This window comes from Salvelinus fontinalis, chromosome 27, assembly GCF_029448725.1.
Source record: "Salvelinus fontinalis isolate EN_2023a chromosome 27, ASM2944872v1, whole genome shotgun sequence".
Lineage (NCBI taxonomy): Eukaryota > Metazoa > Chordata > Actinopteri > Salmoniformes > Salmonidae > Salvelinus > Salvelinus fontinalis.
The window spans coordinates 43,475,424-43,502,700 of NC_074691.1; the positions used below are offsets into that span (position 1 = coordinate 43,475,424).

Genomic DNA, 27,277 nt, shown 5'->3' on the forward strand with positions numbered 1-27,277 from the left:
CTATGTAGATTATCACCACCAATAGGAGACAGTCTAAAGCAGTAACTTTGTAGATTATCACCACCAATAGGAGACAGTCTAAAGCAGAATAACTATGTAGATTATCATGACCAATAGGAGACAGTCTAAAGCAGTAACTATGTAGATTATCACCACCAATAGGAGACAGTCTAAAGCAGTAACTATGTAGATTATCACCACCAATAGGAGACAGTCTAAAGCAGAATAACTATGTAGATTATCATCACCAATAGGAGACAGTAACTATGTAGATTATCATCACCAATAGGAGACAGTAACTATGTAGATTATCACCACCAATAGGAGACAGTAACTATGTAGATTATCATCACCAATAGGAGACAGTAACTATGTAGATTATCATCACCAATAGGAGACAGTAACTATGTAGATTATCATCACCAATAGGAGACAGTCTAAAGCAGAATAACTATGTAGATTATCATCACCAATAGGAGACAGTAACTATGTAGATTATCACCACCAATAGGAGACAGTAACTATGTAGATTATCATCACCAATAGGAGACAGTCTAAAGCAGAATAACTATGTAGATTATCATCACCAATAGGAGACAGTAACTATGTAGATTATCATCACCAATAGGAGACAGTAACTATGTAGATTATCACCACCAATAGGAGACAGTAACTATGTAGATTATCATCACCAATAGGAGACAGTCTAAAGCAGAATAACTATGTAGATTATCATCACCAATAGGAGACAGTAACTATGTAGATTATCATCACCAATAGGAGACAGTCTAAAGCAGAATAACTATGTAGATTATCACCACCAATAGGAGACAGTAACTATGTAGATTATCATCACCAATAGGAGACAGTAACTATGTAGATTATCACCACCAATAGGAGACAGTCTAAAGCAGTAACTATGTAGATTATCACCACCAATAGGAGACAGTCTAAAGCAGAATAACTATGTAGATTATCATCACCAATAGGAGACAGTAACTATGTAGATTATCATCACCAATAGGAGACAGTAACTATGTAGATTATCATCACCAATAGGAGACAGTAACTATGTAGATTATCATCACCAATAGGAGACAGTCTAAAGCAGAATAACTATGTAGATTATCACCACCAATAGGAGACAGTAACTATGTAGATTATCACCACCAATAGGAGAGGGCTAGGCTCCGTCGCCGTGGTTCCGGAGAGGGCTAGGCTCCGTCGCCGTGGTTCCGGAGAGGGCTAGGCTCCGTCGCCGTGGTTCCCTGAGAGGGCTAGGCTCCGTCGCCGTGGTTCCGGAGAGGGCTAAAGCAGTCTAAAGCAGAATAACTATGTAGATTATCATCACCAATAGGAGACAGTAACTATGTAGATTATCATCACTAATAGGAGACAGTAACTATGTAGATTATCACCACCAATAGGAGACAGTCTAAAGCAGAATAACTATGTAGATTATCACCACCAATAGGAGACAGTCTAAAGCAGAATAACTATGTAGATTATCATGACCAATAGGAGACAGTCTTAAGCAGTAACTATGTAGATTATCACCACCAATAGGAGACAGTCTAAAGCAGTAACTATGTAGATTATCACCACCAATAGGAGACAATCTAAAGCAGAATAACTATGTAGATTATCATGACCAATAGGAGACAGTCTAAAGCAGTAACTATGTAGATTATCACCACCAATAGGAGACAGTCTAAAGCAGAATAACTATGTAGATTATCACCACCAATAGGAGACAGTCTAAAGCAGAATAACTATGTAGATTATCACCACCAATAGGAGACAGTCTAAAGCAGAATAACTATGTAGATTATCATCACCAATAGGAGACAGTAACTATGTAGATTATCATCACCAATAGGAGACAGTCTAAAGCAGAATAACTATGTAGATTATCATCACCAATAGGAGACAGTAACTATGTAGATTATCACCACCAATAGGAGACAGTCTAAAGCAGCGTAACTATGTAGATTATCACCACCAATAGGAGACAGTCTAAAGCAGAATAACTATGTAGATTATCACCACCAATAGGAGACAGTTATTCTGCTTTAGACTGTCTCCTATTGGTGGTGATAATCTACATAGTTACTGTCTCCTATTGGTGGTGATAATCTACATAGTCTAAAGCAGAATAACTATGTAGATTATCACCACCAATAGGAGACAGTCTAAAGCAGAATAACTATGTAGATTATCATGACCAATAGGAGACAGTCTAAAGCAGTAACTATGTAGATTATCACCACCAATAGGAGACAGTCTAAAGCAGTAACTTTGTAGATTATCACCACCAATAGGAGACAGTCTAAAGCAGAATACCTATGTAGATTATCATGACCAATAGGAGACAGTCTAAAGCAGTAACTATGTAGATTATCACCACCAATAGGAGACAGTCTAAAGCAGTAACTATGTAGATTATCACCACCAATAGGAGACAGTCTAAAGCAGAATAACTATGTAGATTATCATCACCAATAGGAGACAGTAACTATGTAGATTATCATCACCAATAGGAGACAGTAACTATGTAGATTATCATCACCAATAGGAGACAGTCTAAAGCAGAATAACTATGTAGATTATCACCACCAATAGGAGACAGTCTAAAGCAGAATAACTATGTAGATTATCATCACCAATAGGAGACAGTAACTATGTAGATTATCACCACCAATAGGAGACAGTAACTATGTAGATTATCATCACCAATAGGAGACAGTCTAAAGCAGAATAACTATGTAGATTATCATCACCAATAGGAGACAGTAACTATGTAGATTATCATCACCAATAGGAGACAGTAACTATGTAGATTATCATCACCAATAGGAGACAGTCTAAAGCAGAATAACTATGTAAATTATCATCACCAATAGGAGACAGTAACTATGTAGATTATCATCACCAATAGGAGACAGTAACTATGTAGATTATCACCACCAATAGGAGACAGTCTAAAGCAGAATAACTATGTAGATTATCACCACCAATAGGAGACAGTCTAAAGCAGAATAACTATGTAGATTATCATCACCAATAGGAGACAGTAACTATGTAGATTATCACCACCAATAGGAGACAGTCTAAAGCAGCGTAACTATGTAGATTATCATCACCAATAGGAGACAGTAACTATGTAGATTATCATCACTAATAGGAGACAGTAACTATGTAGATTATCACCACCAATAGGAGACAGTCTAAAGCAGAATAACTATGTAGATTATCACCACCAATAGGAGACAGTCTAAAGCAGAATAACTATGTAGATTATCATGACCAATAGGAGACAGTCTAAAGCAGTAACTATGTAGATTATCACCACCAATAGGAGACAGTCTAAAGCAGTAACTATGTAGATTATCACCACCAATAGGAGACAATCTAAAGCAGAATAACTATGTAGATTATCATGACCAATAGGAGACAGTCTAAAGCAGTAACTATGTAGATTATCACCACCAATAGGAGACAGTCTAAAGCAGAATAACTATGTAGATTATCACCACCAATAGGAGACAGTCTAAAGCAGAATAACTATGTAGATTATCACCACCAATAGGAGACAGTCTAAAGCAGAATAACTATGTAGATTATCATCACCAATAGGAGACAGTAACTATGTAGATTATCATCACCAATAGGAGACAGTCTAAAGCAGAATAACTATGTAGATTATCATCACCAATAGGAGACAGTAACTATGTAGATTATCACCACCAATAGGAGACAGTCTAAAGCAGCGTAACTATGTAGATTATCACCACCAATAGGAGACAGTCTAAAGCAGAATAACTATGTAGATTATCACCACCAATAGGAGACAGTTATTCTGCTTTAGACTGTCTCCTATTGGTGGTGATAATCTACATAGTTACTGTCTCCTATTGGTGGTGATAATCTACATAGTCTAAAGCAGAATAACTATGTAGATTATCACCACCAATAGGAGACAGTCTAAAGCAGAATAACTATGTAGATTATCATGACCAATAGGAGACAGTCTAAAGCAGTAACTATGTAGATTATCACCACCAATAGGAGACAGTCTAAAGCAGTAACTTTGTAGATTATCACCACCAATAGGAGACAGTCTAAAGCAGAATAACTATGTAGATTATCATGACCAATAGGAGACAGTCTAAAGCAGTAACTATGTAGATTATCACCACCAATAGGAGACAGTCTAAAGCAGTAACTATGTAGATTATCACCACCAATAGGAGACAGTCTAAAGCAGAATAACTATGTAGATTATCATCACCAATAGGAGACAGTAACTATGTAGATTATCATCACCAATAGGAGACAGTAACTATGTAGATTATCATCACCAATAGGAGACAGTCTAAAGCAGAATAACTATGTAGATTATCACCACCAATAGGAGACAGTCTAAAGCAGAATAACTATGTAGATTATCATCACCAATAGGAGACAGTAACTATGTAGATTATCATCACCAATAGGAGACAGTAACTATGTAGATTATCATCACCAATAGGAGACAGTAACTATGTAGATTATCATCACCAATAGGAGACAGTCTAAAGCAGAATAACTATGTAAATTATCATCACCAATAGGAGACAGTAACTATGTAGATTATCATCACCAATAGGAGACAGTAACTATGTAGATTATCACCACCAATAGGAGACAGTCTAAAGCAGAATAACTATGTAGATTATCACCACCAATAGGAGACAGTCTAAAGCAGAATAACTATGTAGATTATCATCACCAATAGGAGACAGTAACTATGTAGATTATCACCACCAATAGGAGACAGTCTAAAGCAGCGTAACTATGTAGATTATCATCACCAATAGGAGACAGTAACTATGTAGATTATCATCACCAATAGGAGACAGTAACTATGTAGATTATCACCACCAATAGGAGACAGTAACTATGTAGATTATCATCACCAATAGGAGACAGTCTAAAGCAGCGTAACTATGTAGATTATCATCACCAATAGGAGACAGTAACTATGTAGATTATCACCACCAATAGGAGACAGTAACTATGTAGATTATCATCACCAATAGGAGACAGTCTAAAGCAGCGTAACTATGTAGATTATCACCACCAATAGGAGACAGTAACTATGTAGATTATCACCACCAATAGGAGAGGGCTAGGCTTCGTCGCCGTGGTTCCGGAGAGGGCTAGGCTTCGTCGCCGTGGTTCCGGAGAGGGCTAGGCTCCGTCGCCGTGGTTCCGGAGAGGGCTAGGCTCCGTCGCCGTGGTTCCGGAGAGGGCTAGGCTCCGTCGCCGTGGTTCCGGAGAGGGCTAGGCTCCGTCGCCGTGGTTCCGGAGAGGGCTAGGCTCCGTCGCCGTGGTTCCGGAGAGGGCTAGGCTCCGTCGCCGTGGTTCCGGAGAGGGCTAGGCTCCGTCGCCGTGGTTCCGGAGAGGGCTAGGCTCCGTCGCCGTGGTTCCGGAGAGGGCTAGGCTCCGTCGCCGTGGTTCCGGAGAGGGCTAGGCTCCGTCGCCGTGGTTCCGGAGAGGGCTAGGCTCCGTCGCCGTGGTTCCGGAGAGGGCTAGGCTCCGTCGCCGTGGTTCCGGAGAGGGCTAGGCTATGTGTGTGTAAAATAACACGTGCACAGACGTGATCCGGGTCTAAACCCTCCCCTAACCCGGACGACACTGTGCCAAATGTGTGCCACCCTATGGGACGGCCTGGGATGGAACCGGGTCTGTAGTCATGTAGTGTCTTAGACCGCGGTGATACAGCCTGGGATGGAACCGGGTCTGTAGTGATACAGTGTCTTAGACTGCTGTGATACAGCCTGGGATGGAACCGGGTCTGTAGTGATGTAGTCTCTTAGACCGCTGCTCCACTTGTGATGTCTCCAGTAGTGGTTGGGGACCCGTCTGCAGCCAGCAGTTACAGGGCTAGAGGCTACCATCAATCTCTTTTTTTAATAGTGACCTTTTGAACAACCACAGTCAGTAGGCTAAGTAACAGCTACTACAGAGAATGGAGAGGAACAGCTACCATAGAGAATGGAGACTAACGGCTACTATAGAGAATGGAGACTAACGGCTACTATAGAGAATGGAGACTAACGGCTACTATAGAGAATGGAGACTAACGGCTACTATAGAGAATGGAGACTAACGGCTACTATAGAGAATGGAGAGGAACAGCTACCATAGAGAATGGAGACTAACGGCTACTATAGAGAAGGGAGACTAACGGCTACTATAGAGAAGGGAGACTAACGGCTACTATAGAGAAGGGAGACTAACAGCTACTATAGAGAAGGGAGACTAACGGCTACTATAGAGAAGGGAGACTAACGGCTACTATAGAGAAGGGAGACTAACGGCTACTATAGAGAAGGGAGACTAACGGCTACTATAGAGAAGGGAGACTAACGGCTACTATAGAGAATGGAGAGGTAGACTAACAGCTACTATAGAGAATGGAGACTAACGGCTACTATAGAGAATGGAGACTAACGGCTACTATAGAGAATGGAGACTAACGGCTACTATAGAGAATGGAGACTAACGGCTACTATAGAGAATGGAGACTAACGGCTACTATAGAGAAGGGAGACTAACGGCTACTATAGAGAAGGGAGACTAACGGCTACTATAGAGAATGGAGAGGTAGACTAACAGCTACTATAGAGAATGGAGACTAACGGCTACTATAGAGAATGGAGACTAACGGCTACTATAGAGAATGGAGACTAACGGCTACTATAGAGAAGGGAGACTAACAGCTACTATAGAGAAGGGAGACTAACGGCTACTATAGAGAAGGGAGACTAACGGCTACTATAGTATATATTTGACCAAACATAATGAAGAAACAGAACATGAACAGGAATAGCGGTGATCGTAGCAATGCTTCCTCTGACATGGACACTTTTTAGCTCCGTTGTTTGAAGTGCTGTCACCATGAAAATGTTGAGGTAACTTGTCTCAGCAGGATACATAGGAAAGAGATGGTTGATTTGGTCTACTTGCCCAGCAGAGCTGTTTTATCAACACACAAGTGTCTGTTGTCATGACAAATTACCCAAAGTATCATGATGATTTTCTGGTAAAAAAGTAAACACATTTTTTTGTTTTGGTGAGCAGCTGCTATGTTTGCTTCGTTACTCAGGCGCCTATGCTCACACCTGTCTCCATGGCAACGCAATACAAAGTCGATCTACCTCGCTTCTTATTTCACTGAAATAAAACCAATTCAAATGTTTAGTGATAGTTTGGGCTCGGGAAAATAAATGTTTTATTCTGCGTGTGACTGTGTGTCTGCCTGCGTAGCCTCCAGGAGCAGCTGTGTCGTCTGTACCCTCGTCTGAAGGTGTTGGCTTTTGGGGCGAAGCCCGAGATGACCCTCCACACCTACCTGCCCTCCTTCCTGTCCCGGGCCACGCCCCACTGCCCTGATGATATGAAGAGAGAGGTAATACACAAAGCATTCGGGAGGTATTCTGACCCCTTTACTTTATCCACAAAGTTACAGCCTCATTCTAAAATGAATAAACAATAAAATCCCTCATCAATCTACAAACAATACCCCATAATGACATCACAATACCCCATAATGACATCACAATACCCCATAATGACATCACAATACCCCATAATGACATCACAATACCCCATAATGACATCACAATACCCCACAATGACATCACAATACCCCATAATGACATCACAATACCCCATAATGACAAAGCAAAAACAGGTTTTTATACATTTTTGCATATGTATTCAAAATAAAAACATACCTTATTTATGTAAGTAGTCTCTTTGCTTTGAGACTCAATTGAGCTCAGGTGCATCCTGTTTCCATTGATCATCCTTAAGATGTTTCTACAACTTGATTGGAGTCCATCTGTGGTAAATTCAATTGACTGGACATGATTTGGAAAAGCACACACCTGTTTATATAAGGTCTGACAGTTGACAGTGCATGTCAGAGCAAAAACTAAGACATTTTGGGGCGGCAGGTAGCCTAGTGGTTTTGGGTCAGTAACCGAAAGGTTGCTAGATCGAATCCCAGAGTTGACAAGGTTTGCACATTTGTGGCCTGCTGGAGGTCATTTTGAAGGGCTCTGGCAGTGCACCTCCTTGCACAAAGGCTGAGGTAGCGGTCCTGCTGCTGGGTTGTTGCCCTCCTACGGCCTCCTCCACGTCTCCTGATGTACTGGCCTGTCTCCTGGTAGCGCCTCCATGCTCTGGACACTACGCTGACAGACACAGCAAATCTTCTTGCCACAGCTCACATTGATGTGCCATCCTGGATGAACTGCACTACCTGAGCCACTTGTGTGGGTTGTAGACTCCGTCTCATGCTACCACTAGAGTGAAAGCACCGCCAGCATTCAAAAGTGACCAAAACATCAGCCAGGAAGCATATGAACTGAGAAGTGGTCTGTGGTCACCACCTGCAGAACCACTCCTTTTTTGGGGGTGTCTTGCTAATTGCCTATAATTTCCACCTGTTGTCTATTCCATTTGCACAACAGCATGTGAAATTTATTGTCAATGAGTGTTGCTTCCTAAGTGGACAGTTTGATTTCACAGAAGTGTGATTGACTTGGAGTTACATTGTGTTGTTTAAGTGTTCCCTTTATTTTTTGGAGCAGTGTATATACAGTTTTTTTTTTTCTGATAAGAATTAGAAAAGTGTCTTAGCCAAATGTTTTAAAATAATAATTAAAAGTATTTGTATGGTTAATGGATAGAGTATTGTCATGTCCAATACGTTACCTCTCTCTAGTTGCTCAGCTCTATGACGGAGTGTCTATCTGTGGACCATCAGAGTCTGGGGGTCTGGAGACAGCTCTACACCAAACACTTACCACAGTCCAGGTACAACACACACACACACACACACACACACACACCGCTCAGAGTCTAGGGGTGTGGAGACACCTGTCCAGGTGCATACATGTTTTAAGCAACCAATCTGAAGAAGTGTGCTATAATAAATCTGTCTCTTGTCTCTCTCTGTCTCTAGTCTGCTGCTAAACCATCTACTGAAGTCCTGGAACACTCTGCCACCCAAGGTACAATATAACCATGGTTACTGCCTCTGTCCCATCTCAGTGATGTGTACTGGCTCAGGATTGGCTGGGAGGAAATTAAGTTCATTCTAGGGGAACAATGGCTACATTCAGTTTAGTCTCCGTCATCATATCCAGTCACTTGTAGTCCTTTACATCAGTTTAGTCTCCATCATATCCAGTCACTTGTAGTCCTTTACATCAGTTTAGTCTCCATCATATCCAGTCACTTGTAGTCCTTTACATCAGGTCAGTTTAGTCTGCATCATTTATTGTGTTGTATTATAGTTTGTTAATAAAGCTTTATTGTGTTGTATTATAGTTTGTTAATAAAGCTTTATTGTGTTGTATTATAGTTTGTTAATAAAGCTTTATTGTGTTGTATTATAGTTTGTTAATAAAGCTTTATTGTGTTGTATTATAGTTTGTTAATAAAGCTTTATTGTGTTGTATTATAGTTTGTTAATAAAGCTTTATTGTGTTGTATTATAGTTTGTTAATAAAGCTTTATTGTGTTTCTGGTAGTTGCGCGGTTCGCTGCAGGAGACGGTCCAGTCATTCAGAGTGACCAATGAGGAGCTGAGAGACACGGCTAACTCTACTGACCTACAGGACTGTAACAAGCTCTGTCACGTGAGATACAACACTTCATTTACAAACACAAAGCAGAAACCTTCAAAATGCCTTTAAAAAGGGCTAAAAGCTTTTAGGAAACATTTAAATAAGACTAGCACTCCCCTTCTAATTCTACTGCCCCTGCTCGCTTCCCCTCTACCTCTCCTCTCTCCTCTTCTTCTCCACCACCTGTCCTCTCTCCTCTTCTTCTCCACCACCTGTCCTCTCTCCTCTCCTCTCTCCACCTCCTCTCCTCTCTCCTCTTCTTCTCCACCACCTGTCCTCTCTCCTACCTGTCCACCTCCTCTCTCCACCACCTCTCCTCTTCTTCTCCACCACCTGTCCTCTCTCCTACTTGTCCACCTCCTCTCTCCACCACCTCTCCTCTTCTTCTCCACCACCTGTCCTCTCTCCTACCTGTCCACCTCCTCTCTCCACCACCTCTCCTCTTCTTCTCCACCACCTGTCCTCTCTCCTACTTGTCCACCTCCTCTCTCCACCACCTCTCCTCTCTCCTCTTCTTCTCCACCACCTGTCCTCTCTCCTACCTGTCCACCACCTCTCTCCACCACCTCTCCTCTTCTTCTCCACCACCTGTCCTCTCTCCTACCTGTCCACCTCCTCTCTCCACCACCTCTCCTCTTCTTCTCCACCACCTGTCCTCTCTCCTACTTGTCCACCTCCTCTCTCCACCACCTCTCCTCTTCTTCTCCACCACCTGTCCTCTCTCCTACCTGTCCACCTCCTCTCTCCACCACCTCTCCTCTTCTTCTCCACCACCTGTCCTCTCTCCTACTTGTCCACCTCCTCTCTCCACCACCTCTCCTCTTCTTCTCCACCACCTGTCCTCTCTCCTACCTGTCCACCTCCTCTCTCCACCACCTCTCCTCTTCTTCTCCACCACCTGTCCTCTCTCCTACTTGTCCACCTCCTCTCTCCACCACCTCTCCTCTTCTTCTCCACCACCTCTCCTCTCTCCTACTTGTCCACCTCCTCTCTCCACCACCTCTCCTCTCTCCTCTTCTTCTCCACCACCTGTCCTCTCTCCTACTTGTCCACCTCCTCTCTCCACCACCTCTCCTCTCTCCTCTTCTTCTCCACCACCTGTCCTCTCTCCTACCTGTCCACCACCTCTCTCCACCACCTCTCCTCTTCTTCTCCACCACCTGTCCTCTCTCCTACCTGTCCACCTCCTCTCTCCACCACCTCTCCTCTTCTTCTCCACCACCTGTCCTCTCTCCTACTTGTCCACCTCCTCTCTCCACCACCTCTCCTCTTCTTCTCCACCACCTGTCCTCTCTCCTACCTGTCCACCTCCTCTCTCCACCACCTCTCCTCTTCTTCTCCACCACCTGTCCTCTCTCCTACTTGTCCACCTCCTCTCTCCACCACCTCTCCTCTTCTTCTCCACCACCTGTCCTCTCTCCTACTTGTCCACCTCCTCTCTCCACCACCTCTCCTCTCTCCTCTTCTTCTCCACCACCTGTCCTCTCTCCTACCTGTCCACCTCCTCTCTCCACCACCTCTCCTTTCTCCTCTTCTTCTCCGCCACCTGTCCTCTCTCCTACCTGTCCACCTCCTCTCTCCACCACCTGTCCTCTCTTCTACCTGTCCACCTCCACTCTCCACCACCTCTCCTCTCTCTTCTTCTTCTCCACCACCTGTCCTCTCTCCTACCTGTCCACCTCCTCTCTGCACCACCTCTCCTTTCTCCTCTTCTTCTCCACCACCTGTCCTCTCTCCTACCTGTCCACCTCCTCTCTCCACCACCTCTCCTTTCTCCTCTTCTTCTCCACCACCTGTCCTCTCTCCTACCTGTCCACCTCCTCTCTCCACCACCTCTCCTCTCCTCTTCTTCTCCACCACCTGTCCTCTCCTACCTGTCCACCTCCTCTCCTTTCTCCTCTTCTTCTCCACCACCTGTCCACCTCCTCTCTCCACCACCTCTCCTTTCTCCTCTTCTTCTCCACCACCTGTCCACCTCCTCTCTCCACCACCTCTCCTCTCTCCTCTTCTTCTCCACCACCTGTCCTCTCTCCTACCTGTCCACCTCCTCTCCTTTCTCCTCTTCTTCTCCACCACCTGTCCACCTCCTCTCTCCACCACCTCTCCTTTCTCCTCTTCTTCTCCACCACCTGTCCTCTGTCCTACCTGTCCACCTCCTCTCTCCACCACCTCTCCTCTTCTTCTCCACCACCTGTCCTCTCTCCTACCTGTCCACCTCCTCTCCTTTCTCCTCTTCTTCTCCACCACCTGTCCACCTCCTCTCTCCACCACCTCTCCTCTCCTCTTCTCCACCACCTGTCCTCTCTCCTACCTGTCCACCTCCTCTCCTTTCTCCTCTTCTTCTCCACCACCTGTCCACCTCCTCTCTCCACCACCTCTCCTTTCTCCTCTTCTTCTCCACCACCTGTCCACCTCCTCTCTCCACCACCTCTCCTCTCTCCTCTTCTTCTCCACCACCTGTCCTCTCTCCTACCTGTCCACCTCCTCTCCTTTCTCCTCTTCTTCTCCACCACCTGTCCACCTCCTCTCTCCACCACCTCTCCTTTCTCCTCTTCTTCTCCACCACCTGTCCTCTGTCCTACCTGTCCACCTCCTCTCTCCACCACCTCTCCTCTTCTTCTCCACCACCTGTCCTCTCTCCTACCTGTCCACCTCCTCTCCTTTCTCCTCTTCTTCTCCACCACCTGTCCACCTCCTCTCTCCACCACCTCTCCTCTCCTCTTCTCCACCACCTGTCCTCTCTCCTACCTGTCCACCTCCTCTCCTTTCTCCTCTTCTTCTCCACCACCTGTCCACCTCCTCTCTCCACCACCTCTCCTTTCTCCTCTTCTTCTCCACCACCTGTCCACCTCCTCTCTCCACCACCTCTCCTCTCTCCTCTTCTTCTCCACCACCTGTCCTCTCTCCTACCTGTCCACCTCCTCTCTCTTCTGTCCGTAGTGTCTCCAGTTGAAGATGTTAGGACGAGGGTTCCCCTGGTCCAGACTCTTCATGGCTTTACTGGTGTTTGCTGCCGGGTTCATTACACACGACATCCGATCACATGGATCCTTCACAGGTACACACACACACACACACACACTCACAGGTACACATACACACACACACACACACACACACACTCACAGGTACACATACACACACACACACACACACACACACTCACAGGTACACATACACACACACACACACACACATGTACCAACACACACACACACACACACACACACACACACACACACACACACACACACACACATGTACCAACACACACACACACACACACACACACACACAGTTCCTATGCAACTGTAAACCAATCTGAATGTGTGTGTGTGTGTGTGTAGACTCCACCACAGCAAGCTATCTCCACAGTTCAGGGGTGATGGGCGTGTCTCAACAGGCCTGGAGCAAAGTCACTCTCTACTCACATCAGGGCTTCAGGTAACCTTTAACCCCTGACTAACCCAGAGCTGGGAAATCATGTTTGCTCATCAGCATATCTCTGAGGACGGGCCGCGTTTAGAAATGACTTCAAAATGTATTTGTCGGGTCAGTTATTTAAAAATATACGTCCATATACGTGTTCTTTCAGGTTTTAGACATTCTGTGTGGAGACTGAAGTCATTTTTTGTATCCAAAATAACAATGACCTCGGACTAATTTTGTCCCATGTGTGTAGCTGGCTGGACACCAATACTCCCTACTACTACTCCGAGTGTGTTCGTGTGTTGAGTCCGGTACTGGAGCAGAACTGGGAGAGAACTAAAGCTGCTGCCATCTACATCTCACGACTCACAACACAACTCATTGACTGGATCTATCACAACACACCCCTACTAGTACACTGGGTAAGACACGTTGGTGATACCGTTTGGTGGTGATACCGTGTTGATACATTTCTAAACGACACCGAATATTGTATACTTCCCTCACATGACACTGAATATTGTATACTTCCCTCACATGACACAGAATATTGTATACTTCCCTCACATGACACTGAATATTGTATACTTCCCTCACATGACACAGAATATTGTATACTTCCCTCACATGACACAGAATATTGTATACTTCCCTCACATGACACAGAATATTGTATACTTCCCTCACATGACACTGAATATTGTATACTTCCCTCACATGACACTGAATATTGTATACTTCCCTCACATGACACAGAATATTGTATACTTCCCTCACATGACACAGAATATTGTATACTTCCCTCACATGACACTGAATATTGTATACTTCCCTCACATGACACTGAATATTGTATACTTCCCTCACATGACACTGAATATTGTATACTTCCCTCACATGACACTGAATATTGTATACTTCCCTCACATGACACAGAATATTGTATACTTCCCTCACATGACACTGAATATTGTATACTTCCCTCACATGACACAGAATATTGTATATTTGTATACTAAGTACATTTCTGTTTAAAAATGAAGTCCTACCAACACATGCTGTGGGATTCTGAAACAATGTGACGAATACTGTTCCAAAAGTATTATTTTAAATTAAATAATCTCTGGGGACCTGGATAACAATGGTATGAAGGAGGACATCTGACTCTGGAGACCTAGATAACAATGGTATGAAGGAGGACATCTGACTGGGGACCTAGATAACAATGGTATGAAGGAGGACATCTGACTGGGGACCTAGATAACAATGGTATGAAGGAGGACATCTGACTGGAGACCTAGATAACAATGGTATGGAGGAGGACATCTGACTGGAGACCTAGATAACAATGGTATGAAGGAGGACATCTGACTCTGGAGACCTAGATAACAATGGTATGAAGGAGGACATCTGACTCTGGAGACCTAGATAACAATGGTATGGAGGAGGACATCTGACTCTGGAGACCTAGATAACAATGGTATGGAGGAGGACATCTGACTCTGGAGACCTAGATAACAATGGTATGAAGGAGGACATCTGACTCTGGAGACCTAGATAACAATGGTATGAAGGAGGACATCTGACTGGGGACCTAGATAACAATGGTATGAAGGAGGACATCTGACTCTGGAGACCTAGATAACAATGGTATGAAGGAGGACATCTGACTCTGGAGACCTAGATAACAATGGTATGAAGGAGGACATCTGACTCTGGAGACCTAGATAACAATGGTATGAAGGAGGACATCTGACTCTGGAGACCTAGATAACAATGGTATGAAGGAGGACATCTGACTGGGGACCTAGATAACAATGGTATGAAGGAGGACATCTGACTGGGGACCTAGATAACAATGGTATGAAGGAGGACATCTGACTCTGGAGACCTAGATAACAATGGTATGAAGGAGGACATCTGACTCTGGAGACCTAGATAACAATGGTATGAAGGAGGACATCTGACTCTGGAGACCTAGATAACAATGGTATGAAGGAGGACATCTGACTGGGGACCTAGATAACAATGGTATGAAGGAGGACATCTGACTCTGGAGACCTAGATAACAATGGTATGAAGGAGGACATCTGACTCTGGAGACCTAGATAACAATGGTATGAAGGAGGACATCTGACTGGGGACCTAGATAACAATGGTATGAAGGAGGACATCTGACTCTGGAGACCTGGATAACAATGGTATGAAGGAGGACATCTGACTGGGGACCTAGATAACAATGGTATGAAGGAGGACATCTGACTCTGGAGACCTAGATAACAATGGTATGAAGGAGGACATCTGACTGGGGACCTAGATAACAATGGTATGAAGGAGGACATCTGACTGGGGACCTAGATAACAATGGTATGAAGGAGGACATCTGACTCTGGAGACCTGGATAACAATGGTATGAAGGAGGACATCTGACTGGGGACCTAGATAACAATGGTATGAAGGAGGACATCTGACTGGAGACCTAGATAACAATGGTATGAAGGAGGACATCTGACTGGAGACCTAGATAACAATGGTATGAAGGAGGACATCTGACTCTGGAGACCTAGATAACAATGGTATGGAGGAGGACATCTGACTCTGGAGACCTAGATAACAATGGTATGAAGGAGGACATCTGACTCTGGGGACCTAGATAACAATGGTATGAAGGAGGACATCTGACTCTGGGGACCTAGATAACAATGGTATGAAGGAGGACATCTGACTGGGGACCTAGATAACAATGGTATGAAGGACATCTGACTGGTTTTAAACAAGGTTCCATACATGTGCAGCCTGGCTGTATGGAGATGGGGGGGTGGAATGGGGCTGTATGGAGATGGGGGGGTGGAATGGGGCTGTATGGAGATGGGGGGGTGGAATGGGGCTGTATGGAGATGGGGGGGTGGGGGGGTGGAATAGGGCTGTATGGAGATGGGGGGGGGGGGTGGAATGGGGCTGTATGGAGATGGGGGGGTGGGGGGGTGGAATAGGGCTGTATGGAGATGGGGGGGGGGGGTGGAATGGGGCTGTATGGAGATGGGGGGGGGGGGTGGAATGGGGCTGTATGGAGATGGGGGGGTGGGGGGGTGGAATAGGGCTGTATGGAGATGGGGGGGGGGGGTGGAATGGGGCTGTATGGAGATGGGGGGGTGGAATGGGGCTGTATGGAGATGGGGGGGTGGAATAGGGCTGTATGGAGATGGGGGGGTGGAATAGGGCTGTATGGAGATGGGGGGGTGGAATAGGGCTGTATGGAGATGGGGGGGGTGGGGGGGTGGAATAGGGCTGTATGGAGATGGGGGGGGGGGTGGAATGGGGCTGTATGGAGATGGGGAGGTGGAATAGGGCTGTATGGAGATGGGGGGGTGGAATAGGGCTGTATGGAGATGGGGGGGTGGAATAGGGCTGTATGGAGATGGGGGGGTGGAATAGGGCTGTATGGAGATGGGGGGGTGGAATGGGGCTGTATGGAGATGGGGGGGTGGAATGGGGCTGTATGGAGATGGGGGGGTGGAAAGGGGCTGTATGGAGATGGGGGGGTGGAATGGGGCTGTATGGAGATGGGGGGGTGGAATGGGGCTGTATGGAGATGGGGGGGTGGAATGGGGCTGTATGGAGATGGGGGGGTGGAATGGGGCTGTATGGAGATGGGGGGGTGGAATGGGGCTGTATGGAGATGGGGGGGTGGAATAGGGCTGTATGGAGATGGGGGGGTGGAATGGGGCTGTATGGAGATGGGGGGGGGGGGGGGTGGAATGGGGCTGTATGGAGATGGGGGGGTGGAATGGGGCTGTATGGAGATGGGGGGGTGGAATGGGGCTGTATGGAGATGGGGGGGGGGGGTGGAATGGGGCTGTATGGAGATGGGGGGTGGAATAGGGCTGTATGGGGATGGGGGGGTGGAATAGGGCTGTATGGAGATGGGGGGGTGGAATAGGGCTGTATGGAGATGGGGGGGTGGAATAGGGCTGTATGGAGATGGGGGGGGGGGTGGAATAGGGCTGTATGGAGATGGGGGGGTGGAATAGGGCTGTATGGAGATGGGGGGGTGGAATAGGGCTGTATGGAGATGGGGGGGGGGAATGGGGCTGTATGGAGATGGGGGGAGTGGAATAGGGCTGTATGGAGATGGGGGGGTGGAATGGGGCTGTATGGAGATGGGGGGGGGTGGAATGGGGCTGTATGGAGATGGGGGGGTGGAATGGGGCTGTATGGAGATGGGGGGGGTGGAATGGGGCTGTATGGAGATGGGGGGAGTGGAATAGGGCTGTATGGAGATGGGGGGGTGGAATGGGGCTGTATGGAGATGGGGGGGGGTGGAATGGGGCTGTATGGAGATGGGGGGTGGAATGTTTAATTGTGTTGTCTGTTCTCCAGCTGAGTTCCAGCACTCCGGACAGTGTGTTCCTGCTGATTGACTACCTGAAGCAGCTGCTACTGTTCCTCCATACCAACTACCTGCTTCCAGCTCTCACACACACCTCCCATCTAATAGTACAGGCCTGGACGGCACTGCACGACTCCTGCAGGTAGGTACCCCTCCCATCTAACAGTCTGATCTGAGTGAGGGAAGTAGCAGAAAAGTAATTTAAGCTACTTAATTAACCGGAGCTGATAAAGCGCGAGAGGCGGGAGAGGGGTGGGGCTGTAGCAGGCAGGGGAAGGGCCGTACTGACCCGGTGAGGAGGGAGAGGGGTGGGGCTCTAGCAGGCAGGGGAAGGGCCGTACTGACCCGGTGAGGAGGGAGAGGGGTGGGGCTCTAGCAGGCAGGGGAAGGGCCGTACTGACCCGGTGAGGAGGGAGAGGGGTGGGGCTCTAGCAGGCAGGGGAAGGGCCGTACTGACCCGGTGAGGAGGGAGAGGGGTGGGGCTCTAGCAGGCAGGGGAAGGGCCGTACTGACCCGGTGAGGCGGGAGAGGGGTGGGGCTCTAGCAGGCAGGGGAAGGGCCGTACTGACCCGGTGAGGAGGGAGAGGGGTGGGGCTCTAGCAGGCAGGGGAAGGGCCGTACTGACCCGGTGAGGAGGGAGAGGGGTGGGGCTCTAGCAGGCAGGGGAAGGGCCGTACTGACCCGGTGAGGAGGGAGAGGGGTGGGGCTCTAGCAGGCAGGGGAAGGGCCGTACTGACCCGGTGAGGAGGGAGAGGGGTGGGGCTCTAGCAGGCAGGGGAAGGGCCGTACTGACCCGGTGAGGAGGGAGAGGGGTGGGGCTCTAGCAGGCAGGGGAAGGGCCGTACTGACCCGGTGAGGAGGGAGAGGGGTGGGGCTCTAGCAGGCAGGGGAAGGGCCGTACTGACCCGGTGAGGCGGGAGAGGGGTGGGGCTCTAGCAGGCAGGGGAAGGGCCGTACTGACCCGGTGAGGAGGGAGAGGGGTGGGGCTCTAGCAGGCAGGGGAAGGGCCGTACTGACCCGGTGAGGAGGGAGAGGGGTGGGGCTCTAGCAGGCAGGGGAAGGGCCGTACTGACCCGGTGAGGAGGGAGAGGGGTGGGGCTCTAGCAGGCAGGGGAAGGGCCGTACTGACCCGGTGAGGAGGGAGAGGGGTGGGGCTCTAGCAGGCAGGGGAAGGGCCGTACTGACCCGGTGAGGAGGGAGAGGGGTGGGGCTCTAGCAGGCAGGGGAAGGGCCGTACTGACCCGGTGAGGAGGGAGAGGGGTGGGGCTCTAGCAGGCAGGGGAAGGGCCGTACTGACCCGGTGAGGAGGGAGAGGGGTGGGGCTCTAGCAGGCAGGGGAGGGGCCGTACTGACCCGGTGAGGAGGGAGAGGGGTGGGGCTCTAGCAGGCAGGGGAAGGGCCGTACTGACCCGGTGAGGAGGGAGAGGGGTGGGGCTCTAGCAGGCAGGGGAGGGGCCGTACTGACCCGGTGAGGAGGGAGAGGGGTGGGGCTCTAGCAGGCAGGGGAAGGGCCGTACTGACCCGGTGAGGAGGGAGAGGGGTGGGGCTCTAGCAGGCAGGGGAAGGGCCGTACTGACCCGGTGAGGAGGGAGAGGGGTGGGGCTCTAGCAGGCAGGGGAAGGGCCGTACTGACCCGGTGAGGAGGGAGAGGGGTGGGGCTCTAGCAGGCAGGGGAAGGGCCGTACTGACCCGGTGAGGAGGGAGAGGGGTGGGGCTCTAGCAGGCGGGGGAGGGGCCGTACTGACACGGAGAGGAGGGAGAGGGGTGGGGCTCTAGCAGGCGGGGGAGGGGCCGTACTGACACGGAGAGGAGGGAGAGGGGTGGGGCTCTAGCAGGCGGGGGAAGGGCCGTACTGACCCGGTGAGGAGGGAGAGGGGTGGGGCTCTAGCAGGCAGGGGAAGGGCCGTACTGACCCGGTGAGGAGGGAGAGGGGTGGGGCTCTAGCAGGCAGGGGAAGGGCCGTACTGACCCGGTGAGGAGGGAGAGGGGTGGGGCTCTAGCAGGCAGGGGAAGGGCCGTACTGACCCGGTGAGGAGGGAGAGGGGTGGGGCTCTAGCAGGCAGGGGAAGGGCCGTACTGACCCGGTGAGGAGTCAGAGGGGTGGCGCTCTAGCAGGCAGGGGAAGGGCCGTACTGACCCGGTGAGGAGGGAGAGGGGTGGGGCTCTAGCAGGCAGGGGAAGGGCCGTACTGACCCGGTGAGGAGGGAGAGGGGTGGGGCTCTAGCAGGCAGGGGAAGGGCCGTACTGACCCGGTGAGGAGGGAGAGGGGTGGGGCTCTAGCAGGCAGGGGAAGGGCCGTACTGACCCGGTGAGGAGGGAGAGGGGTGGGGCTCTAGCAGGCGGGGGAGGGGCCGTACTGACACGGAGAGGAGGGAGAGGGGTGGGGCTCTAGCAGGCGGGGGAGGGGCCGTACTGACACGGAGAGGAGGGAGAGGGGTGGGGCTCTAGCAGGCAGGGGAAGGGCCGTACTGACCCGGTGAGGAGGGAGAGGGGTGGGGCTCTAGCAGGCAGGGGAAGGGCCGTACTGACCCGGTGAGGAGGGAGAGGGGTGGGGCTCTAGCAGGCAGGGGAAGGGCCGTACTGACCCGGTGAGGAGGGAGAGGGGTGGGGCTCTAGCAGGCGGGGGAGGGGCCGTACTGACACGGAGAGGAGGGAGAGGGGTGGGGCTCTAGCAGGCGGGGGAGGGGCCGTACTGACACGGAGAGGAGGGAGAGGGGTGGGGCTCTAGCAGGCAGGGGAAGGGCCGTACTGACCCGGTGAGGAGGGAGAGGGGTGGGGCTCTAGCAGGCAGGGGAAGGGCCGTACTGACCCGGTGAGGAGGGAGAGGGGTGGGGCTCTAGCAGGCAGGGGAAGGGCCGTACTGACCCGGTGAGGAGGGAGAGGGGTGGGGCTCTAGCAGGCAGGGGAAGGGCCGTACTGACCCGGTGAGGAGGGAGAGGGGTGGGGCTCTAGCAGGCAGGGGAAGGGCCGTACTGACCCGGTGAGGAGGGAGAGGGGTGGGGCTCTAGCAGGCAGGGGAAGGGCCGTACTGACCCGGTGAGGAGGGAGAGGGGTGGGGCTCTAGCAGGCAGGGGAAGGGCCGTACTGACCCGGTGAGGAGGGAGAGGGGTGGGGCTCTAGCAGGCAGGGGAAGGGCCGTACTGACCCGGTGAGGCGGGAGAGGGGTGGGGCTCTAGCAGGCAGGGGAAGGGCCGTACTGACCCGGTGAGGAGGGAGAGGGGTGGGGCTCTAGCAGGCAGGGGAAGGGCCGTACTGACCCGGTGAGGAGGGAGAGGGGTGGGGCTCTAGCAGGCAGGGGAAGGGCCGTACTGACCCGGTGAGGAGGGAGAGGGGTGGGGCTCTAGCAGGCGGGGGAGGGGCCGTACTGACCCGGTGAGGGAGACACGAGAGACAGCAACCAACCAAGTAGTCTCGCGCTATAGTAGACGAATAGGTATCAAATATGATTACATAGTACCCGTGTTGAATGCATTAACCTGGGAAAAACTAGTTCAGCTAACGTTAGATAGCTAGGCTAATTGAGGCTGCATGTGCTTTCTCATCCTACAGTGAAAACCTCTTGAAGCTAGGGGGCAGAATTTTTATATTTGGGAAAAAAACGTTCCCAAGGTAAACGGACTATTTCTCAGGCTCAGATATCAGAGTATGCATACAATTGACAGATTAGGATAGAAAACACTCTAAAGTTTCCAAAACTGTCAAAATATTGTCTGTGAGTATAACAGAACTGATTATCCAGGCGATAACCTGAGAAACTCCAACCCGGAAGTGCTTTTTTAAATTTGCATCCTTGTTCCATTGCTTGCCCCTCCTCCATTTAAAGGCGTATCAACCAGATTCCTTTTCCAATGGCTTCCTCAGGCTGTGACCAGGCTTTAGACACAGTTTCAGGCTTTTATTTTGAAAAATGAGCGAGATTATCAAAACGTGTCAGTGGATGACCAGGTGTCCTTTGATTGGTTCCTGCGCAGGAGAGATTTGGCTCGACATTTTCTATCTCTGTAGTATTGAACAGTTTACCGTCCGGTTAAAATAAGATCGATTATGTATGTTAAAAACAACCCGAGGATTGATTATAAAAAACCTTTGACATTTTTCTACAAACATTACGGATACTTTGGGGAATTTTCGTCTGCCCTCCAGGACCGGAACGAGCCTGTGGTTTTCTGGACATAACGTGCAAACCAAATGGCGGTTTTTGGTTATAAAACTAATCTTTATCGAACAAAAATAACATTTATTGTGTAACTGGGAGTCTCGTGAGTACAAACATCCGAAGATTATCAAAAGTAAGCGATTTAATTTTATTGCTTTTCTGACTTTCGTGACCAAGCTAATTTAAGGCTAGCTTTTCTAGCAGTGATTGATACACTCACAAACGCTTGGATTGCTTTCACTGTAAAGCATATTTTCAAATAATGACACGATAGGTGGATTAACAACAAGCTAAGCTGTGTTTTGGTATATTTCACTTGTGATTCCATGATTATAAATATTTTTTGTATTATTTTTTAATTTGGCGCGCTGCCAATTCAGCGGTTGTTTACGAAAATGATCCCGTAAAAGGGATCCGTGCAGCAAGAAGTTAACAATTCCAACAACACCAAGTAGCAGGCGACCTGTTGGCTCTTGGTTCGTTGTGGCCCATCCTTCTCCTTCTCCTTTTCATTACATCTTCCATTGATCAGATATCTCCTAACTTTTGTCACACATGGAGCGAGGTTTTACGACTGTAGCCTGGTACCACTTGACTTCTGACTGGCCAACAACAAGATACACGCTCCGTTCTGGTGAAAAGCAAGAGCAGCAGCATAAATACAAATCCCTCTCTGTCTACTGCAGCAGTCGTATTCGGATCTGTACAGGCCCTTCCAGACAAGTCAGTTCAAATTACACATACCCAAGACCCGTGAAAATCATATCCAACCCAGAACATTATTTAGAATTCTGGATCCGGACCCCCTCGGGTCACCGGGTCTCGGGTACAGGTGGATCCGGGTCACCGGGTCTCGGGTACAGGTGGATCCGGGTCACCTGGTCTCGGGTACAGGTGGATCCGGACCCCTCTGGTCACCGGGTCTCGGGTACAGGTGGATCCGGGTCACCGGGTCTCGGGTACAGGTGGATCCGGACCCCTCTGGTCACCGGGTCTCGGGTACAGGTGGATCCGGGTCTCGGGTACAGGTGGATCCGGGTCTCGGGTACAGGTGGATCCGGGTCTCGGGTACAGGTGGATCCGGGTCTCGGGTACAGGTGGATCCGGGTCTCGGGTACAGGTGGATCCGGGTCTCGGGTACAGGTGGATCCGGGTCTCGGGTACAGGTGGATCCGGGTCTCGGGTACAGGTGGATCCGGGTCTCGGGTACAGGTGGATCCGGGTCTCGGGTACAGGTGGATCCGGGTCTCGGGTACAGGTGGATCCGGGTCTCGGGTACAGGTGGATCCGGGTCTCGGGTACAGGTGGATCCGGGTCTCGGGTACAGGTGGATCCGGGTCTCGGGTACAGGTGGATCCGGGTCTCGGGTACAGGTGGATCCGGGTCACCGGGTACAGGTGGATCCGGGTCACCGGGTCTCGGGTACAGGTGGATCCGGGTCACCGGGTCTCGGGTACAGGTGGATCCATGAAGACCTTTTAATATCAATACATTTGTATAAATGAGCAAAGTTACGATAGATTGCCATATCGCTTCTGTTAATTATCCAGTAAATGTGTTTAATAGTGGTGTGATTGTTCCTGGGTATCTCTCTCTCTGGTACCAGAACACAGTAAATGTGGTGTGATTGTTGGGTATTTGTGTATTAATTCTGTATTTTTCCGTCTGTTCCAGTGGAGAGGTGTCTGTATCATGTCTCCAGACCTACGCCCTTTCTCTGACCAACTCTACCTGGCTCCTGCTGCAAGACACCACCAACGCCATCAAGTCCTGGATACAAGACCGGCTCCAGACCTGATACACACACATATACTGATACACACACACACACATATACTGATATACACACACACACATACACACACACACATATACTGATACACACACACACACACACACACGTACTGATACACACACACACACACACACACACACACACACACACACACATATACTGATACACACACACACACATACACGTACTGATACACACACACACACACACACACACACACACACACACACACACACATATACTGATACACACACACACACACACACACACATATACAGATACACACACACACACACACACACACATATACTGATACACACACACACACACACACACACACACACGTACTGATACACACACACATATACTTTATGCACATACACGCTTTAAACACACAGTCTGAGACTCTTTGCTTGCATTGCTTTGGCCTCCTCCCTCCTCCCTTAGCCATCTCTCTCTGACTCTCTCATGGGCTTTATTGGCATGGGAAATGTGTTTTACATTACCAAGGGAAATAACCAACAGTCTGTCACTAGCGAGGGGAAATAACCAACAGTCTGTCACTAGCGAGGGGAAATAACCAACAGTCTGTCGCTAGCGAGGGGAAATAACCAACAGTCTGTCGCTAGCGAGGGGAAATAACCAACAGTCTGTCACTAGCGAGGGGAAATAACCAACAGTCTGTCACTAGCGAGGGGAAATAACCAACAGTCTGTCACTAGCGAGGGGAAATAACCAACAGTCTGTCACTAGCGAGGGGAAATAACCAACAGTCTGTCACTAGCGAGGGGAAATAACCAACAGTCTGTCACTAGCGAGGGGAAATAACCAACAGTCTGTCACTAGCGAGGGGAAATAACCAACAGTCTGTCACTAGCGAGGGGAAATAACCAACAGTCTGTCACTAGCGAGGGGAAATAACCAACAGTCTGTCACTAGCGAGGGGAAATAACCAACAGTCTGTCACTAGCGAGGGGAAATAACCAACAGTCTCTCACTAGCCGGTAGGCTAGTCTACATGAGGACATTATTATGGATCAGAGAGGATGCTGGTAGGCTAGTCTACATGAGGACATTATTATGGATGAGAGGATGCTGGTAGGCTAGTCTACATGAGGACATTATTATGGATCAGAGAGGATGCTGGTAGGCTAGTCTACATGAGGACATTATTATGGATGAGAGGATGCTGGTAGGCTAGTCTACATGAGGACATTATTATGGATCAGAGAGGATGCTGGTAGGCTAGTCTACATGGGGACATTATTATGGATCAGAGAGGATGCTGGTAGGCTAGTCTACATGGGGACATTATTATGGATCAGAGAGGATGCTGGTAGGCTAGTCTACATGAGGACATTATTATGGATGAGATGATGCTGGTAGGCTAGTCTACATGAGGACATTATTATGGATCAGAGGATGCTGGTAGGCTAGTCTACATGAGGACATTATTATGGATCAGAGAGGATGCTGGTAGGCTAGTCTACATGAGGACATTATTATGGATCAGAGAGGATGCTGGTAGGCTAGTCTACATGGGGACATTATTATGGATCAGAGAGGATGCTGGTAGGCTAGTCTACATGAGGACATTATTATGGATCAGAGAGGATGCTGGTAGGCTAGTCTACATGGGGACATTATTATGGATCAGAGAGGATGCTGGTAGGCTAGTCTACATGAGGACATTATTATGGATGAGAGGATGCTGGTAGGCTAGTCTACATGAGGACATTATTATGAATCAGAGAGGATGCTGGTAGGCTAGTCTACATGAGGACATTATTATGGATGAGAGGATGCTGGTAGGCTAGTCTACATGAGGACATTATTATGGATGAGAGGATGCTGGTAGGCTAGTCTACATGAGGACATTATTATGGATCAGAGAGGATGCTGGTAGGCTAGTCTACATGGGGACATTATTATGGATCAGAGAGGATGCTGGTAGGCTAGTCTACATGGGGACATTATTATGGATCAGAGAGGATGCTGGTAGGCTAGTCTACATGAGGACATTATTATGGATGAGAGGATGCTGGTAGGCTAGTCTACATGAGGACATTATTATGGATCAGAGAGGATGCTGGTAGGCTAGTCTACTTGAGGACATTATTATGGATCAGAGAGGATGCTGGTAGGCTAGTCTACATGAGGACATTATTATGGATCAGAGAGGATGCTGGTAGGCTAGTCTACATGAGGACATTATTATGGATCAGAGAGGATGCTGGTAGGCTAGTCTACATGGGGACATTATTATGGATCAGAGAGGATGCTGGTAGGCTAGTCTACATGAGGACATTATTATGGATCAGAGAGGATGCTGGTAGGCTAGTCTACATGGGGACATTATTATGGATCAGAGAGGATGCTGGTAGGCTAGTCTACATGAGGACATTATTATGGATGAGAGGATGCTGGTAGGCTAGTCTACATGAGGACATTATTATGAATCAGAGGATGCTGGTAGGCTAGTCTACATGAGGACATTATTATGGATGAGAGGATGCTGGTAGGCTAGTCTACATGAGGACATTATTATGGATCAGAGAGATATTTGTCAAATGTCAGTGAAGCATCGATCATGTCACCAGGATAAGACCCTGGATATTTATTGTAAAGCAGCATCAAGCTCATCACCGTGCTCTTTCAGCCCCCTGGGAAGTTCTTCATAACTTATTTCATGTGTCGCCTAATAAACTGCATGGTTTCCTGAGTCGTAGTGGGAGGATCACACATGTCACGCAACTCCAACTTTACTTATGATGGTTATTATATCAGTATTTGCATAGTAAGTCATTTCCACCGCCTTGTCTTGCATAATACATTTTACAGACACAAACAGATCTATCTCTCTCTCTCTCAGATCCTCTCCCTCTATCTCCACCTCCTCTCTCTGGGATCCCCTCCCTCTCTTTTCTATAAAGACTGATTTATAAACGTGTTGTTTATTAGAGGGAGGGTTATAAGCGCTGTATTCAGGGTCATAAACTGGTTATTCATGTTTATAAATATAGGAGCTTTGTTAAGGGGGAGGGGGCGTCTTGCTCCTGAAATCAAACCCTCTCTCTTCGTCTCCTCCTGTCTCTCCGTTCTCCTCGTCTCTCTCCTCTCTCTCCTCGTCTCCTCCTGTCTCTCCGTTCTCCTCGTCTCTCTCCTCTCTCTCCTCGTCTCCTCCTGTCTCTCTCCTGTCTCTCCTCCCCTGACAGTGCTAACCCACTGAGCTAATAAACACTGAGACTGGACTAGTGCTGCTTCGCTCTGTTTACTTGAAGGCTGATGTTCTGTGTGATGGACCTCCGTCCTAGTCCCCCCTCCCCTTTCTCCCTGTTACGACTGATTTATGTAGGGTTTCTGTTGTTAATTTGTTACTTTATACATATGTAAATGATTTCTAATAAAGACTCCAGCCCCATTCTGTGTCAGTGTGTGAGAGATAAAGAACGATAGTGTATAATTATCCTTGTGAAAGTGCTCATATAAGATGAGGACAATTTGTAGTGGTCTTTGTTTCGACATGCTTGGTTATGATTGGCTGGCTACCCAGACTCATTGCTCCAGCCAAACTCTACGCAACGCCCACAGACGTTAGTTTATTCTCTGCAATGAGTCTGGGGTTTCGTTCAGTTCTCTTGAACGTTGGGTACTTTGCAGAACGGCTTGAAATGACACATTAACCACAAAACGTTCTTGAACAGACTGGGTGTAGTATTAGTATTTATTATGGATCCCCATTAGTTCCTGCCAAGGCAGCAGCTACTCTTCCTGGGATTTATTATGGATCCCCATTAGTTCCTGCCAAGGCAGCAGCTACT

The 27,277-nt window shown here is 48.6% G+C and overlaps 1 protein-coding gene and 3 long non-coding RNA genes across 6 annotated transcripts in view; 1 reads left to right on the forward strand and 3 right to left on the reverse strand.

Annotated features, from left to right (window-relative positions):
• Window positions 1–26,877, forward strand: part of tmem214 (transmembrane protein 214) — a 76,143-nt gene extending 49,266 nt beyond the window's left edge. The window contains exons 9-17 of the mRNA XM_055885811.1: window positions 7,315–7,456; window positions 8,780–8,871; window positions 9,020–9,068; window positions 9,591–9,698; window positions 12,627–12,744; window positions 13,034–13,130; window positions 13,369–13,537; window positions 17,496–17,647; window positions 23,336–26,877. Of these exons, the coding sequence (XP_055741786.1) occupies window positions 7,315–7,456; window positions 8,780–8,871; window positions 9,020–9,068; window positions 9,591–9,698; window positions 12,627–12,744; window positions 13,034–13,130; window positions 13,369–13,537; window positions 17,496–17,647; window positions 23,336–23,459 (1,051 nt within the window). The 3' untranslated portion in view covers window positions 23,460–26,877. The remainder of the gene's footprint in view (window positions 1–7,314; window positions 7,457–8,779; window positions 8,872–9,019; window positions 9,069–9,590; window positions 9,699–12,626; window positions 12,745–13,033; window positions 13,131–13,368; window positions 13,538–17,495; window positions 17,648–23,335) is intronic.
• On the reverse strand, window positions 9,867–10,506 carry LOC129825607 (uncharacterized). 2 transcript variants are annotated; one of them, XR_008754916.1, is made up of 5 exons: window positions 10,439–10,506; window positions 10,315–10,383; window positions 10,213–10,281; window positions 10,060–10,143; window positions 9,867–10,004 (listed from the first exon to the last, which is right to left on the reverse strand). It is a non-coding gene; the product is annotated as an uncharacterized LOC129825607 (long non-coding RNA). The 2 variants fall into 2 exon arrangements; XR_008754915.1 differs by having other exon boundaries at window positions 10,184–10,281.
• LOC129825606 (uncharacterized) lies at window positions 10,570–11,383 on the reverse strand. The gene is made up of 6 exons (XR_008754914.1): window positions 11,313–11,383; window positions 11,135–11,272; window positions 11,011–11,094; window positions 10,887–10,955; window positions 10,687–10,853; window positions 10,570–10,646 (listed from the first exon to the last, which is right to left on the reverse strand). It is a non-coding gene; the product is annotated as an uncharacterized LOC129825606 (long non-coding RNA).
• On the reverse strand, window positions 11,440–15,919 carry LOC129825608 (uncharacterized). 2 transcript variants are annotated; one of them, XR_008754917.1, is made up of 7 exons: window positions 15,345–15,919; window positions 12,552–15,303; window positions 12,200–12,314; window positions 12,091–12,159; window positions 11,856–11,893; window positions 11,654–11,791; window positions 11,440–11,495 (listed from the first exon to the last, which is right to left on the reverse strand). It is a non-coding gene; the product is annotated as an uncharacterized LOC129825608 (long non-coding RNA). The 2 variants fall into 2 exon arrangements; XR_008754918.1 differs by lacking the exon at window positions 11,856–11,893 and having other exon boundaries at window positions 11,654–11,722.
• Window positions 26,878–27,277: the final 400 nt, after the last annotated feature.